Source organism: Staurois parvus, unplaced genomic scaffold, assembly GCF_062004578.1.
Source record: "Staurois parvus isolate SC_StPar_1 unplaced genomic scaffold, SC_StPar_1.0 ptg000597l, whole genome shotgun sequence".
NCBI lineage: Eukaryota > Metazoa > Chordata > Amphibia > Anura > Ranidae > Staurois > Staurois parvus.
In genome coordinates, this window is record NW_028318393.1 from 2624066 (window position 1) to 2642256 (window position 18191).

The 18191-nt window shown below is 43.8% G+C and overlaps 1 protein-coding gene across 1 annotated transcript in view; it reads right to left on the bottom strand.

The window, feature by feature from the left end:
• Positions 1-14913, bottom strand: part of LOC149449891 (protein FAM78B) — a 123716-nt gene extending 108803 nt beyond the window's left edge. Inside the window, exon 1 of the mRNA XM_089692647.1 lies at positions 13811-14913. Within this exon, the coding sequence (XP_089548773.1) occupies positions 13811-14073 (263 nt within the window). The 5' untranslated portion in view covers positions 14074-14913. The remainder of the gene's footprint in view (positions 1-13810) is intronic.
• Between the last annotated feature and the right edge of the window lie 3278 nt (positions 14914-18191).

The following is an 18191-nucleotide window of genomic DNA, read 5'->3' on the forward strand; positions in this document are numbered from 1 at the left end:
ACTCTTCTTTCAGCTAACCTCAATGAATCCACTTCCTGTGAGTACAGGCTGTCAAGGACCTGCCTCCTTGGGTGCATCATCACAGCAGCCTGGGCTCACTGGAGAATGCTGCAGAGACTGGCGCCACATCACTACATGATGCCACTGTCTACAGTATTCAGCACTCGACCGGTGCCAGAGGAAGGCGAGGAGGAAGAGGATCAGTGATGTCATGTGACAAGTTCAAAGGTACCTAGAAAAAAGTATTATATTGTTTTTTTATATATAAAGGTGGGTGTGCTCCATAGGGACAACAAATGGGTGAGGATGCCAAGACCAGAGTTCAGATTTGTATTCTACCTCTTAGTACTCTAATATAGAACCAATTCACTAAATCAGTGGTCTCCAAACTGCGGCCCGCAGGCAAGATGTGGCCTTTTGATTGTCTTTACCGAGCACTTAGGGCAACATTCCTCCCACTGACACCATAGATGGGGCACTATTCCTCCCACTGATACCAATGATAGGGCACTATGCCTACCATTGACACCAATGATGAGGCACTATTCCCCCCACAGACACCACAGATGGGGTACTATTCCTTGAACTGACACCATAGATGGGGCACTGTTCCTCCCACTGACACCAATGATGGGGATTATTCTTCCTAATAATACCAATAAAGGGACACTATTCCTCCTACTGACACCAATGATGGGGATTATTCTTCCTAATAATACCAATAAAGGGACACTATTCCTCCTACTGACACCAATGATGGGGATTATTCTTCCCAATAATACAAATGAAGGGACACTATTCCTCCCACTGACACCAATGATGGGGCATAATCACACCAATATCTCCTACTGCTGATAGGTGTTATATAATTATTCTACCCCACTTACCATCAAGTCTGAGGCATTTTCTACTCCCAGTGGAAGCTTAGAATGTTTAGAGACCCCTGCACTAACTCATATTGCATCTGATATTTTCTTCAGAATGCATTATTTGCAATTTTCTACAGGTAAAAATAACATTTTTAAATTACAAAAGGTTGATTCGCATGGATCAGCTGATTTTGCCACCTGCCCCTTTAAAGTGGACCTTCAGGCCTGGTTCACACTATGCATCGACTTCTGCACCTGCAACCACCCGCAGCCAAACCCCGCTGCTCTTGCAAGATACACAGAGCTGCCATTTATTCTGAATGGCATCCCCATGCATCTCAGCCTACACTGCAATCGTGGGGGTGGGAACCGCAGGGAAACCACATGGTCTTTTTGACCCTGTGGCTGCATTTTGAAAAAGGCGTATGCTCCTTTTTTGTGCGGTTCATGAAGCACAGCAGCCCCTTTCAAATGAATTGGATGCCATGCCCGAGCAAACGCGGGACGCATGCCCTGCACTAGTGTGAACCAGGCCTCACACCAGACAAGGGAAACTAGGCAATTCTCCACAGCAGTGGGGCTGCTCCAACTCTACAATGGTTAACTGGGTCAAGGGGGGCATGGAAAAGAAGAATTACTTATAAGTTGCTCCTCTCCTCGTTGCTAGAATGTTCCAAAGAGTGTCTTCTGCCCCATGCTCCAGTGGTCCTCTAAAGTCATCAAGGCTGATGCACTGTCCGTAGCCCTGTATCGGGTGTGATGATGCAGAGGGACATCCCACCCCGAGAGCATGGACAGCGCTGTCTAACGGGAGGATTGGGTAAGTAGTTTTACTCTCCCATGGAATAAACTGTGTTCTCCATGTTGGGCTTTAAAAAGATATATTTTTCTTGTTTGGTTTACATTTTTTCTTTTAGTCCAGAAATGTAACTTGTTATGTTAAAATAATCTGCCTGTACACTGTGCCTGTAAATTATTGAAATGGGCACACCATGGTGAATTTTGTCTTACAATAAATATTCATTCATTCTGATGGAGAGCTGGAAATCATTCCATCATTAGCTCTAACACACTCAGCAGAAACTCTGCCTTTATCTAATTAATGGACTGCTGCACGGCCAGCATTTTTTTCTTAGCGACAGGCACCCTTTAAATAATTTCGTTCCTATTTTAACTGAAATCAAATACACTTCATGGAGCTCCAATTTTAGAAACATTTTCTTGACAGGGAGGATTCAGATTTCCATGGCATACTGAGCATTTTATGTATATAGTAATCACCTGCTTGTATTGTGGTTTTCAAACATTCTAGCAGTGACTGCAAATTCCAGTCCAATTCTGGGCATTCCTAAACAGCAGAAGGAATGTTTACATCCCACCTGCCACATTTTGGCACTAGAAATAAAAACTATGGGTGTTGGAAAAAAAAATACAAAATAACTAAAAAATAATGACCTTACAAAGCCAGTCCAAATAAAAAAAAGAAAAAGAGCCTCTTTACAGCTACTTCTTGTCTATATATGTGCATTCAAATGGCAGTTGCATGTCATTACTCTGTGTTGGGTTCCTGATGGGTACAATGGCAAAAAGTTGAAGACAAACTCCAGCTCAGACTGCAGTTACAGCAACAGTTTTTTGGGATCAAGGGTTTACAGGAATACATAAAAGCTTATTATTGTAAGCACCACTGCCAGTCATAAGTGGTTTGTCTCAACACTTTTAGTTGATACATTTGTACGAGAGCTTGTTCTGTTGAAAAAAACAGACTTACTGGTCAGATCAGCAGGTGAAAATAAAAAAAGCCTAAAAAAAACAAACAAACAATGCAGCTATAACATGTAAGAAGTGGTAAGCTGCAATATAATAAATGTTTACTTTTGGGTTTAATACCACTTTAAAAAGACTGAAAATTAATTTTGAAATTACATTAAACATGTTAAAGATAATTTGAGATTTTTGTAATTGGGTTTATCTATTTTAAAGCTCCTTTTCCACCCTGGATCCTGGTATTAGGTGGCCCTCAATGACACAGAGTAATGTTGACTTCATCATGCTAGTGCCACTGTCTGCACCATTACACTGTGAGTGCAGGTTGCAATGGTGACTGTGGAGTCCACCAAACCCTGCACTCACAATATGTTTTCAGTCTTCTGGGTTGAATGATGCCCAGTGTCATTCAGCCTGGAAGACTAAGAGCATATTGTGAGTGCAAGGCATGGTGGACTCCACAGTCATCATCACCACAGAGAACAGACTGCTATCGCAGCCAGAGCTGCTTTTTTACTTTTAACCACTCCTGGAGGACTATTTAGAAAACAGCCTATTATTGGGCTTTAAAGTAGGGATCTTGCAGTTTTAGCAATTACTTTAAAAGGAGAACACCTGTGAGGATAAATATCAATGGTAAACATAAGTCTGCCTGCCTTTGTCTCTTCTAATTACAAATGAAAGCAATACTTCACTTAAGAGCACCTTCCTCCTACCAAATGAAGTGGATGAGAGAGGATTCAGTGTCGGACCATTGCACAACTTGTTTAACAACTGCTATGATGTCCATAACTCATAGATGCAAGACATTAGACAAGCTGAAATTCATGCTACAAAACAAAAAGTTTATATGAAGCCCAACTCTTGGCTCAAGAAAAAAGTACCCTTGCAGTGCGCCCCCCTCCCATTTTGTAATGGTTGGATACTCATTAAGTGTAGGGTGTGAAAACTTGGGGGTTGCTTAGCTCAATGGTGGTGCAAAACCACGGGTGTACCCCATGCCAGAAGTGTCTTTTCAGGACTTTTTCTGCCCACTTTTATTTAAAACAGCAAAGAAAAATTGAAACATAAGACATCTGTTGCTCATGAAGGGTTTCCACCATCAAAACAAACAAAATGGTATTCAGCCTCCAGGTTCTCTTTCTTTCAATCCTGCTGTTCCAGCCTTATGCTTTGGCCCTCCTGACCATCAAACACACATCCCAGTGCTCGAGTGCCAACCTCTGTAACTCTGACAACTTCTTGTCACTTTCCTTGCAGCTCCCCGTTGCTCTGTCTCTCTCACAGGCTTGGGCCTCTATCAGTGGAGTGCCGTGCCGTGCCGACATGCACTTTTCTACTCCCTTGCAATAGACACTCTGACTCCCGGGAGGGTAGAACCCTGAATTCCAGCTCTGGCTCTAATATGAACCCAGCACACACCAGCACTATTAGTATGCCTGTTTTCTACAAATCCTGGCCTAAACTGCAGTCTTACACACTGACATGGCCTCGCCCTACTACAAGGGGTACAAGGATAAGGATTAATACCACTCCCGTTATGCCTCCTGTGTAAGGCTATCTTGGCCACGGTCACACACCTGCCTCCTCTACATACAATGCAGGGCTTATATCCCTCCATTGTACGCAATGATGTTGAGGGACCGCTCACAACCTAGACCAAAGGAGAGAAGACAACAGAGTAGGAGCCTGCCAGAGCAGGATGCGAGGTATTTACCTTACACCCAGGTCTGGCAGGCTCCTACTGTGTTGTCTTCTCTCCTTTGGTCCAGGTTGTGGACCAAGGAGCCTCTTCATCTTCCCCTAGACCAGTGGTTCTCAACCTTCCTAATGCCGTGACCCTTTAATACAGTTCCTCATGTTGTGGTGACCCCCAACCATAAAATTATTTACCCAGTAATTATAATTCATGACTGTCGTTTTACCTCCAATACTGCTGCTTTCAACACAGTAGCTGCTTTTAACAGAGTAGCTGCTTTCAACACAGCAGCTGCTTTCTACACAGTAGCTGCTCTTTACACATCGGAAATATGTGTTTTCTGATGGTCTTAGGGGACCCCTGTGAAAGGGTCGTTCGACCCACAGGTTGAGAACCACTGCCCTAGACCTAATGAGCATATAACCCTTGCAGTGTGGGGGGACCCCACTGTAAGGGGTTTTTTTGTTTCTCCCAGGTTTGGGCTTTAACAATCAGACTCATGTATGAAAGTGAGGGTCTTCTAACCAAGACTTCTAGAACACTGAGTTTCTGGAGCTAAAGTCACATGCTTGAGGTGTCTTGCTACACTTTATTCAAGTGCATATCACTACATAGCTCCATTATAGCAGCTCCTTGCTAGTGTTATGTAGAGAGACTCCCAAACATATAAATTAGTTATTATTATATTCCAGCCTACCCCTTTTCCCACTAAATCCTTCCACCTTCAAATAAGCGTGTTGTGGCTGGGACAAACAGTTGCACCACTTCACACAAGCAGCGGAAGAGTATGGGCCTTCCTTCCTGTTCACAGGACGTATGACATTTAAAAGGAAAATAAATTTTTCACTCAAACAGTGCATCCAAACACCAAAAAAAAATACAGGGCAATAGATTTTTACTCTTCGTTTGTTATTCTACAACATCTGCTGCACATTATTGCTCCGGCCCAGCTTCCTGACGGGTAACAACAGTGAGCTATACCTATGCAATGTAGAGTTGCCTCCTCATCCCTTTAAAACCGAACACATATTAATGACACAGGTTCTGTAGCTGATTAAGGTGGTAATTAAACTCACTTGGTGCCTTATCTGTATTAAATTTGCCCCAGTACCGTGTAATTCATATGTGTTCGGTTTTAGATAGATGAGGTGGCAACCTTAATGCAATGTGTAGGCGCAGCCACCTGTGACAATGCATTTGGGAAACAGTCATCGCCTGTTAACATGAAGTGCCTGGACAAAGACCTTCATGGCAGAATCACCAGGGGATATTTTAGTAAAATCTTTTTGCCGTCTGGTTTTAGTTGGGGAGATTTTCCTTCACTTCCTGCTCTGGAAACACAACAGGAAGTGAGGGAAAAACTAAGACAGTTGTCCCTAGAAAAGGTGTCTCCACTAAAAGATTTCACTTACCCACCTGTTCCAGTGACAACAGTAACATTTCACACTGTTTACCTTTTTTTCCCCCCCTTTTTTTTTACTTTATTGAAATGTCATAAATTTACATTTCATTGATGTCTCTGCACCACAGCATGTTGCATGGTTCACTTTTTTCAGCACACATCAACGCTGTACGTTGGTGTGACTTTAACGTAAACCAAATTGCCTTGTCTATGTGTTGGGACTGTGTTTGGCGAAGCTGCCCAACTCAGTCTTACGCAAACAGTGTGAATGTGCTCTAAATGTCCAGTCTGGGAAATTTCCATAAAATTTCATCCGTGCCTCTACCTCTCCAGGTATCACACACTCTATGTCGAGTGATCCGGCAGAAAATAATTTGTCAATTTCCAGAAGCAAGGTTGCAAAGAGGCTGGCTTTTTGTCTGAGTGAAATCGCTTCCATCGCTAGCGATAGATACAGCAACATTCATGACAACGGCAGAAAGACATCTCGCTGCACGTGACTACAGAGGAAGCCACTCGATAGGGAATCACAGGAAGCTATTTAAGTTTTCCTTGTCTCTAGCTTCAAAATCGCCGGTGTCAACAGCCTAGGGTTGCAATAACAAATAAAGGCAGAAGAAGGTACCCCAGGGCCATTTTAGAGGGTCCAGGGAAAGATGCCCTCCAGGGTACTTTGTGGAGCCTGATCATAGGCAAGACATTCACAAGTTTAAAATATCTGACAGGCTTGCTTTAAAAGAGACCCTGTCACAGTTATTTGCAGATAAAAGCACTGAAAAATCAAGAATTTTAAATGTTTATTTACTTATGGTATTTTACCTTTCCTAAATTATTTCCTGGCGCCAACATGGCAACAGCCCACAGTACTAGTGCATAGCTGTAAAGTGTTGATGTCCACACAATAGACCATTCCAGTAAAGCAAGATCTTCCTCACTTTCTTATAGAATAGGATTTGCTTAAAGCAGTATTAAACCCATAAGTAAACATTTATTGTATTGCAGTTTTTCATTTTGTAGATGTGATGGCTGCCTTAGTTTTCCTTTTTTAGGCTTTCTTTCTTCTATTTTAATTTGTTGATCTGGCCAATATGTCTGTGGTTTTTCAAAAGAACAAGCTCTCTTCCAGATGTATCATCTTACAGGGATAAGAAAAACCATTTAATACTGTCAAGGGTGCTTATAATGATCAATTTTATTTATTTATGTAAAACCTTTATCCCAAATGGCAAAAAAAAACCTGTTTTCAGTAACTGCTTATAAATTGCGATCTGGAATTTGGCTTCAAGTGGAAGTTCAGCCAAAATCTATCTAACACTAAACTTGCTCCCAGACCCATTCTAAGCCTAATCTATCTAAACTTGTAAAGAAAAGATTGCTATACTTACCTATTCTGAAGCCGCTCCAGTCCAGTCCCAGGCTTCTGTGTAGAGCAGAGGCAGCCAACAATGGATGCCCCACAGTAAGTCTATGGGTGACATCATCTTCTATTCAATTTCCAGACGTTTTCTCTCTGTACACAGAAGCCGCTGCTGGAGACCGGACCAGAGAAGCTTCAGAATAGGTAAATACAGCGATCTTTACTTTACAGGCTTAGAATGGGTCTGGGTTTAGTTTTAGCATTAGATTTTGGCTAAGCTTCCACTTTCAATTTGTTAATGTATTTAAATCTGCTAGCACATTTAACACTCCCCTCTCTCCAGACTGACAATGCTGCTGTCCCAAGGTGCCCCCTAAACGCCTTCATCCAGTGTGGGGGCACTCTAATGCAAGGAGGTGTGTTACTGGCTAGATCACCAGGTGAAAACGGAGGGGAAAAAAGGATAAAGCAGAAAACTAATGCAGCCACAATATCTGATGATTGATAAGATGTAATATATAAAATTTTTGATTTTGGGTTTAATACTGCTTTAAACTTCACAACTTGGTAAATATTCATTGGTCTGCCACATGTGTGCTGCCATGTCAGTGCCAGGAAAACGGAAAACTGTATCAAATACTTGCTGTAATTTTCCTTTCATGGAGCCAGTTGATGGCTGCATACTAAACCCACCCAACTCCTTTCTAAGGAAATGGGCTTTGGTGTGGGTGTCAACACTTTATAAATATACTTTATAGTTATGTACTGGTCCTGTAGGTGGGGCCACTACCATATATGTGCTGCCAGGAATGGAAAATTCCGGTACGTTTTTGATACATTTTCCATTTTTTTATTCACTTGCAAAGTGTTTCTGAAAATGCTAGATAGTTTGCTATAGTAAATTCTCTACAACAGCCCCCTGCATCCTTACATGCCATAGCAGCTCTCTCCTCTTCTGGGAGTGTCTAATTACTCTTTGTGCTGGCCCAGCTCCTCCGTCCATCCCTACATAACGTTTTATGTACATGCTGGGAAGGAGCAAATAGAAATACTATAGTGTGTCACCTGGAGACAGCTTTAGGGCAAAGACATGAGCCATATACAGGATGTTTTACAAATAGGCCTCATCCACACAGACTTACCTAAGCATACACCCATGTGAGTGCCGTGTTTTGCCTGCACAGGACACAGGTCCATGCATCCCTGTGCCACCAGTCCTATTCATGTCAATTGGGATGCAGTGGCTGCACAATTTAACATCTATGTGGGTCCCTGAACACATACATTGGAATTTCATGGACATCTGCACCCACACGGATGTCAAATTAGAAGCAGCGGCTGTGTATCCCAGGCAGGCAAAGTGCGGTTCTCACACTTATATTGAGTTCCGCCCAAAGGGGAAGTTCCGCTTTAGGGCCTGGTAAAGAAATGGGAGCTTTTGAGGAGCAGGTACCGGATTTTGACAGCACCACTCCCACTTCCAATCCGACCGCCTAGGCGATCAGAAGTGGATGTTGTCCTTCTTCCTCCTCCTATTCACAATGTGCAGCACTACTCGTGCATGTGCAGTGGGCTCCCGGATGTGAAGCCACAAGCTGTAAGCTGGGTGCTCACAGTTGAGATACCGGCGCCTGGCACAGTACACCGCCGGAAAGAACGGCACATCGCTGGATCGTGGGATAGGTAAGTGGCTGTTGTTTACAGTGCCGTGAAAAAGTATTAATACTCCTTGAAATATTCCACATTTTGTCATGTGACAACCAAAAACGTAAATGTATATTTTGGGGATTTTATGTGATAGACCAAAACAAAGTGGCACATAATTGTGAAGTGGAAGGAAAATGATAAATTGTTTTAAACATTTTTTTACATTGGGTTTCTTCTTGCCACTCTTCCATAAAGGCCAGATTTGTGGAGTGCACGACTAACAGTTGCCCTGTGGACAGATTCCCCCACCTGAGCTGTGGATCTCTGCAGCTCCTCCAGAGTTACCATGGGCCTCTTGGCTGTTTCTCTGAATAATGCTATCCTTCCCTGGCCTGTCGGTTTAGGTGGACGGCCATATCTTAGTAGGTTTGCAGTTGTGCTATACTCTTTCTATTTTCGGATGCTGGATTGAACAGTGCTCCATGAGATATTCAAAGCTTGCGATATTTTTTTATAACCTTACCCTGCTTTAAACTTCTCCACAATTTTATCCCTGACCCGTCTGGCGTGTTCCTTGGCCTTCATGATGCTGTTTGTTCACTAATGTTCTCTAACAAACCTCTGAGGTCTTCACAGAACAGCTGTATATATATACTGAAATTAAATTATATACAAATGGACACTATTTACTAATTAGATGACTTCTGAAGGCAATTAGTTCCACTAGATTTTAGTTAGGGGTATCAGAATACAGGGGGCTGAATTTAAATGCATGCCACACTTTTCAGATATTTATTTGTAAAACATTTTGAAAATCATTTATCATTTCCTTCCACTTCATAATTATGTGCCACTTTGTGTTGGTCTATCACATAAAATCCCAATAAAATAAATTTACGTTTTTGGTTGTAACATGACAAAATGTGGAAAATTTCAAGGGTTATGAATACTTTTTCAAGCCACTGTAAAAGTCAGCATCTACAGTTTTTGTAGCTGCTGACTTTTAATTTTCTTAGAGGAAGCTGGAGAACCATTATAAGTACGTCCATGTGTACACGGCCATACAGAGCTTTATAAATGTAGAATCTCAGTCTTGGTCTGATCTTGTATAGTTCAAAATGTCTGATTTGAAGAAAAATTGTCAGAATAAAATTTTGGATGTTGCTGACTTGTTTTTACAGTGTATGCTCCTGGGCAGAAATCACTTTATTTTAGTTCACTAGTCACTGATTTGGAAGATCAAATATACAGATGCCTGTTCCAGGTCACTTACCAAAAATTGCAGGAAGGATTAGAATGAGAGCCCACGTCTTAAAAAACAAATTAGCAATAGCAGATTCCATGTTTCCTCTCTAGCAGGTCCTTTTTAAAAACTGGGGCTTGTCACTTTGCATCTAATTGTGTACATTACATGCCCTTTTTATATGTACCCCCTTAATTTATGCATATACTTTACATACCCTTAATATTAGCTTAATACAATATGTAACAAGGGCTGGACCAAGGGCAGACTGACAACTCATGGGGCCCCTGGGCAATAGGGGATCATGGGGCCCCTGTGTCCTTGCCTAAACTCAAAAAAGCCTATGAAAAAGGTACCAGGGGCATCTCATGGGGCCCCCTACTGACCCCGGGCCCTCGAGCAGTGCCCGAGTTTCCAAATGGTCAGTCCACCCCTGGGCTGGACTTCTGCATAGACAAAATAGGTCCCAGCCTAGGGCAACAGAGCTTACAGCCCAGGACAAGACTATGGATAATTGATTTCCTAAGCACAGCCTAACAATGGTTCCCCATTAGACATTTCAGTTTTTTTAACTGACAAAACATTAAAGAAGATCTATCATTATAATTTTTATTTTACAGTTCTGTCCACTATGGGACAAAGTGCATGTACTACTTGTAGTACCATGTTGCTAAGTGTTTCCTAACCCTAGTTGTAAGGTCCAACCTGCCCCTTCCCCTCCTACTATGGCTAAACCAACAACAGCTTTGATGGAGATGGCTGACTGAGTGCAGCTTGCCTCGGGTGTGAGAACTTTCCACAGGCAAACAATGGCAAGAAGAATGCAGAGCATGACACATCCCCCCTCCCTGTGCATTCCTCTTGCTGTTGCTTGCCTGTGGAAAGTGCTCATAGCCAAGACAGGCCATCTTCCTCAAGATCTGATCGGCCACGGCAGGAGGGGAGGGGGCAGGTTGGATTATATAACTAGAGTTAGCACTTAGAAACTTGAAACAAAGTCTGATCTACTTTTTCCCATACAGGACAGAACTGTAACAAAAGAAATCTGATAGATCTTCTGTAAGACTCAATAAGTGCTAAGAGTGAAATAAAAGTTGAAAAATGTATAATAATTCTTTAGTTTTCTGCCCGGTCAACTCCAGGCCAGACTCCAGACAATAGAAAATAAAAACTCCCTGACAGTAGACAGACTCTCGTTGGCCCTAGGAGGGGTTCTGAATGATGGGAGGCGAAGTTCCTGAACATGTGACCACTATGATTGGTTGTCCCAGCCGTCACATGATCAGGATCCCCCCCATTGGGTCCTGATCATAATTGTTGGTGACAGCTCAGACAGTGTGGCAGGAGCAACAGAAATGCATATGTGTAGCACATGAGTTTTAAAGGGTAAGTTCACCCTTACCAAAAAGTGCACTATGCTATACCAAAGGAGTTTAGCAGCATAGTGTGCCTAAACTTACCTTCGAGCCAGGAAGGCTCCCTTTCGCTTCAAAAATTTAGGTCAAAACCTCATTAAAAAGAAGCCTTCCTAAAAATCTTCCACAGCCTGTGATTATTCTGCCTCCAGTTACTGTAGAGGTGGAGCAGCCGCTAGGACTAGCATTCCCTAGGACCATGGGAAGGAAGCGCCGTCCCGTTCCTTCAGGCTGCATATGCGCAATGTGTACTCCTGTTGGAGTCACTGCTCATCATAGGAAACAGGGAAGAGTACACATTGTGCATCTGTGACTCGAAGGAAAAGGATGTTGCTCATTCTGTGGCACTAGGAGCTGCCGGTCCCAATGGCTGCTCTGTCCCTACAATAACTGGGGAAGGAGCCATCACAGGTTGTTTAAGGCTTACATTCTTTGAATGGAAAGTGAGCCCTGGGTGGAAGGTAGGTTTAGAATACCATGCTGCTCTATCCTTAGTGTGCTTTTGGCAAAGGTAAACTTACCCTCTAAGACCCACCTACCGTGCTGCTGCACATATGCATTAGGTGGACTGCATGAGGTTAGTGGTTAATCCAGCCTTGTCACAGCCACCCATATGTACAATATAATAAAAGATTTTATACATCTGCCCTGCCTGCAACTGGGGTCCTCAATGTTGTTGTCTCGTCACTGTTTGGATATTAGTGGTGGTACAATGTACCGTGTACTTACAGCTCATCCACTCTAGGTCAAAGCATCTAGATCCAAGCTTCTAGTAGAATAAAGTGACGGCCATCATTGGTTCTTGGTGCATTAGTCCAGTGTCTCTCTGACTCTCTGTCCCCAGCCTCAAAGTGCCCTGTGTGGCCAGGATGGCTTGTTAGTGTGATACGATGGCTAGATAGTCAGCTGGGGTAGGAGGGGGAATACCCCAGGAGGACAAGAAATATAACACAGGCCTTCTAGTTATAGATTGCTGAAGATATTTAGGAATCATTTGTGAAATAACCATATACTTGGCTTCCACTTTATTGAAACACATTGTCATCAGTGATGATTGTCCTAAACTATTTACTCTACGGTATTCAGAGCCAATTGGGGGCTTCAAATGTTTGATATAGTCTTCTCATGGCTAGATAGTTCTGAATTTTACCCAAGGTTTACCATCTGATGGAAACCACACTAAAGGAAATTGTCATTCATCACCATTCTCCAAGTCATTGTAAAGCAGAAACTGAATGCAACCATGTAATCCATCAATCACTATGTAGTATTAAAATGATAACAGTGGTGATGTAAGTACATTGTGATACAGTCATTGGCCCCTAGTGGTCCCTCCAAGGGAATATGGAGAATACGCTCAACGGGAAACGGGAAGTGTAGCTCACAGCAATATCCTGGTTGTCAAGGGGACAGGAAGCAAGGGGAAATCTCTGAAACAGAGATATGGACAATAATAACATGTGAAAGAAGATCTACCCAGACAATAAAAAAAATTCTATGTGGAGCTCTACTTAAACCCTTGCATATAAATCAACAATGCAGATCCTATAAATAGACTCAATGGCTAGAGATGGCATCAATTATGTGACGGCAAGGGTTTAACCCTTCACCCACTCCATTTGAAGGACACTGAAGTATAACCTTTATCAACACCACAAAATAGAAATGGAAATGTAACAAACTTATTCCAGTCAAACCCAGAGCAACAGCAAAACAAATCCTTGTGTTACTTCCTATGGCATTGTCAGTGGTGGCGTGTACCTTACAGATAGTATGATATTACCCAGCAAATGGGATTCACACATGCACACCAGGCTACAGGAATTTACCAGCCGGTTCCTGGCTAATGTTCACGTTCCAATTTAATTGCTGGATCAAGAACGATAATCCCACATGAGGTGTCCTTAATCACCTAATGACACTAACTTTCTGATGGCTGCCGTACAACATAAAAATAACAAGGGGAATTTACTAAGACTGGCCACCAATCAGCTTCTAGCTTTCCTTTTCAAGACTTCATGGAACAAGCTGAAGCTAGAAGCTGATAGGTCATTATGCATAGTTTTAGTAAATCCCCTCTTAATGAATTTTAGATTTGAAGACATGAAGTCAGATTTTTTGCTGGATCTCTATTTCCAGCCATGTGACTGCCATTTTCAAACCTGATTGGACCCAGCTAAAAATAACTGTCATTATTTTGAAAATAAGGCTCCTCACCCAGGTGTCCTAGCTCCTTGGATGGAACCTTGTAAACCATCAGCCCCATCATGGTCAACTGCCAACGATAAACCAAAATGGGCTGGCATTGATCTAGGCATGGCCTGGAATGCCATGGCACCAGATGACTGATGGAGCTCCTGGAGACAAGGGTGACACCAGGGTGACAGGAGGGAGACCCAAGGGTGACTTACATTCCCAGGTCGCTGTAGATGTTGAAGAACTCCATCTGGTTGCAGGCTTGTATCCATCCGACCACCCAAGTCTCGTTCCTGGGTAAGGGTGGCATGAGCACCCGAGCCGAGGCTTTGAAGTAGGGGGTCTTGTACCTTAAGACAATGGGCGAGTTCTCCTCGATGGAGGTCGGGCACTGGTCTATGGTGGCACACACATCGTAGACGGTGATGTTCTCCCTCCTGATCCGGGACTTACAGGTGAGGCTCTGCAGACAGCCCATGATCGGTGCTTGGCTCGGGGGCAGGAGGCGAGAGGCATCAATTAATCCGAACAGGGCGATCGTGGTGGTGGAGGAAGAAGAGGAGGACGGGGCGGTAGGTAGGTAGGTCGGCGGTAGGTCGGTGGAGATGACAGCATGGCCCTCCTAGGTGTGGGGCCGGCAGTGCTGAGTGTCGGGAGTGCTGTGCTCCTTCATCACTTGGTCTCAGCCAGATGGTAATATTATACAGCAGCAGTACACTGATAGATGATGGAGACCCCCCTCCCTGCTCCTCCTCCTCCTCTTCATCTTGATCTCCCTACCATGCTGGAGTAGTGCTCCCAGTGCCACCTGGCCCGGATCCCGGATCCCTTCTCCCCCCCACCCCGGGCCCAGCCTTTCCTCTCCCCCTCAGCTCCGCTAAGATCGCCGGGACTGCTCATGTCCCAGGTGGCCGGAGGTAGGTGGCTGCGATGGCCGGGGCTCGGCGCTTCTTTCCGCTGGCTGTCAGCGGGGAGGAGGAGGAGAGCCGATCCGTCCGATCCTCCCACTCACCGAGCTGTCAGTGCAGGTTAGGGAGAGCCGGGGATCTACCGCGATCGGAGGGGGGAGGAGGAGGAGGGGGATCTGTCAGTGGAAGCAGCGATCTCCATGCTCAGAACACACCCTGCTTTGTCATCTCCATCCTCCTCCAATCCATCACATAGAGAATACACGGCCAGGGCTGCACTGGCCCTCCGCGGCCACACTCAGATTACACGGTTTAAATCCCCCGACAGACGTCGGAATCAGCCGATAAGACGGATCTATAGACAGCCGGGAGGAGGACACAGACAGACAGACACAGAGCCGATCCTGTCATCTGATGACATTCCACTGTCCATGGACTGAGTGTAGGGACATTATTGTGTATGGATGGGGGAGGACCAATCCGATCACATCTCCGGCACTTGTCTGGAGTCACACAACCAGGGGTGGACTGACAACTCATGGGGCCCTCGGGCAATAGAGGATCATGGGGCCCCTGTGTCCTTGCCCACACTCAAAAAAGCCTATGAAAAAGGTACCAGGGGCATCTCATGGGGCCCCCTACATTGACACTCATACACTTCACATATTTAAGGGCTCATTCACACTAAGTCTAGGTTCACACTAATATGGTGCAGGAAACGAAGTGATCTGCGCAATTGCCCCGCATCGCATTCAGATTGCCCTGTCCTTACACTCCGCGGCTGGTGCCAGTGCAAATTTAAGGACTCCTCCAAATGCAGGTCGCAAGTTTGCTGGCACCAGATCGCATGGTACAAAACGAACCATGCGATCTTGTTGCAGTGCGGCTCCAAAATTGCTGCATGCACGCCTTTGGTGGGATGAATGAATGGGCTCACATTGCGTTGCACTGAATAGCGGGCGAATTGCACAGGGATGTGGTGCGGTTCATAGTGTGAACCGAGCCTTAAGCCATCCATTGAAGTGCATTTAAAGAATTCCAGGCAAAATTATTATTTCCCATGCAGTGGGGCTGTGCCCACTCTGCATGGGTTAAATGCTCGTTGTTTTTGTCTAGGAACTCAGAAAGCAAAGATATACTTACCTAATCCACTGATCCTCCAGCGCAAGACCGTTCCCCACCACCCCTGCCCCCCCCCCGATGCTAGTGGTCTTGTGAATGGGCTGTTCCTGACGTCATCACGCCCATAGACTGGCTCCGGACGTAAGGATGGCAGGAACATTCCACCACTGGACACGGGGTAGCATGGTCCTCCAGAGGATCAGAGGAATAGGTAAGTACAGCTTCTCTCTGAGCCCCTGGACAAAACAAGCACTTAACCCATGCAGTGGGGCTGTACCCGGGAAAATAAAAGTTTTGACTGGAGTTATGCTTTAAGAAGTAGTACACTGATTTGAAACTTGTACCTATAGGTAAACGTATGATAGGTCTTTCCTGTAGGTACTGTACACTAGACATGTGTGACTCGTTTTGTTACGAATCAAAATTTGGATGATATTTTTGTTTTTCAGAGATTCAGATGTATCCAAATGACAACAGTAATGAATTTCAACGAATCTGAAATAAATAATAAAAGAAATAATTTATTTGTATTCATTTGTTTCATTTGGATGACATGATGTTTGGGCCTTTTGTTAATTTTTAAGAATCCGAAATAACACAACAACATAACAAATGATCCAAATTGATTCAGATCCACTAGTTTTATTCAAATGCACAGTTGTCTTTGACTCTTGGATAATCAGCCAATTCTTTTTGCACTACATATGAAGTGAAAACATATTACAATAAATACAGTAAGGTATCAAAGTGAAATAAGATGATGATTCCTACTTATTGTGTTTGGATTGGATGGAGGTGGATCCATCAGAATCTCTGAATCATAACTAACGAATGAATCCGAAATGAATTTAGTTCCATTGATTATTTTCAGATGCATATGATACAGTCGATATCATCCAATCAGCTCATTCCATTTCTCTTTGTCGGTTAGACTAACAATGATGATTCAGAGTGCATAAGCAATCTCCTGAAATTACAAATTAACACGTTAAAATGAATATAGCCAATCTTCTGAAAATTCAAATCGTTTCAGAACAACGAATATGAATACACAAAATAAATCTGAATATACGTAACAAATTCTGAAAACAAATCATTCTAACAACAAATATGATGAAATGAATAATTTACATAACGAATGAATCCGAAACGAAATGAAACAAATTTTTTCATCGTACATATCTCTGCCATAAACTTGGGATGTTTAGTAGATAATCACATCAGCTCTGACCTTTGGCAACATCGTGCATGCACCATATGTATTTGTTCAGGGCACACTGCGGTTTATTTTTACCATTTCTTTAATTTTTTTAACGATTTTTTAAAAATTATTTTTAACTCTTCTCGGGGGGCTTTGGTGAAATACCAGGGGTCTAAACAAACCTCAGATGTTCCACCTTATAACAGAGAAAGGAGATTGAGGACACAGCCCTTGATCTCCTTGTCTGCATCCTCAGCTGCACAGAATGAATGGACAGGAATAGCTCTATACAGAGCTTGCTGTCCATTCATAAACTGAAGCATAGTAAACATGAGTCAGTGATCGGTACTGATCACTGACTGTCCATTTAGAAAAGGAAGGGGCCGGGAAATGACAAATTTACTGGCCCCTTCCCCACCCTCCATCCTAACAGATCCCATGCAGCAACTGGTGGGAGAAGAAGTACTCGATAAAGTTGCGGAGGATGAGGGGGGCCTAAGAGAATAGAGGAGCAGAGGGCAAGTAGGGACGGAGAGTACAGGGAGCTGGAGAGCATGGGGAATTGGAAAGCAGGGGGGCCAGAGAGCATGGGGGCCAAGGAGCACAGGGGAAGGAGAGCACAGGGGGACGGAGAGCATGGGGGGACAGAGAGCATGGGGGGCAACAGAAAGAAGCTGGATAGAAGGAGCGACGGGGGCACCTGCATATAGAGGAATCAGTCTCTCCGTTTTTCCTCCTGCAGACTCTGAATGCCTACGGGAGGGAGAGGAGGAGAGAAGCCAGCATTCAGCCGCTGCCGGAATAAAATGGAGAGATTGTTTCCTCTGTATGCAGCTGTCCCTGCTGCTCCTCCTATCCAGGTGTACAGGGGGCCACATTGACAATTGCTACCCCTGTAGGTACGCTCCTGGAGTTTACTAACACTTTAAAGGCCCTTTAACATGGGCAGCATCTGTCTCAGTCAGCAGAGGAATTGTGAACAGATCTCTCACTGAATCTGAGCAGAGTGGAACGGGTGTCACTCCAGCTACAAACCAGAGCTTAATAAGAATTGAAGGCTTGGTATATTTTTATATACAGGTGAAACTCGAAAAATTAGAATATTATGCAAAAGTTCATTTATTTCAGTAATGCAACTTAAAAGGTGAAACTAATATATGAGATAGACTCATTACATGCAAAGCAAGATAGTTCAAGCCGTGATTTGTCATAATTGTGATGATTATGGCTTACAGCTCATGAAAACCCCAAATCCTCAATCTCAGAAAATTAAAATGTTGTGAAAAGGTGCAATATTCTAGGCTCAAAGTGTCCCACTCTAATCAGCTAATTAAGCCATAACACCTGCAAAGAGTTCCTGAGCCT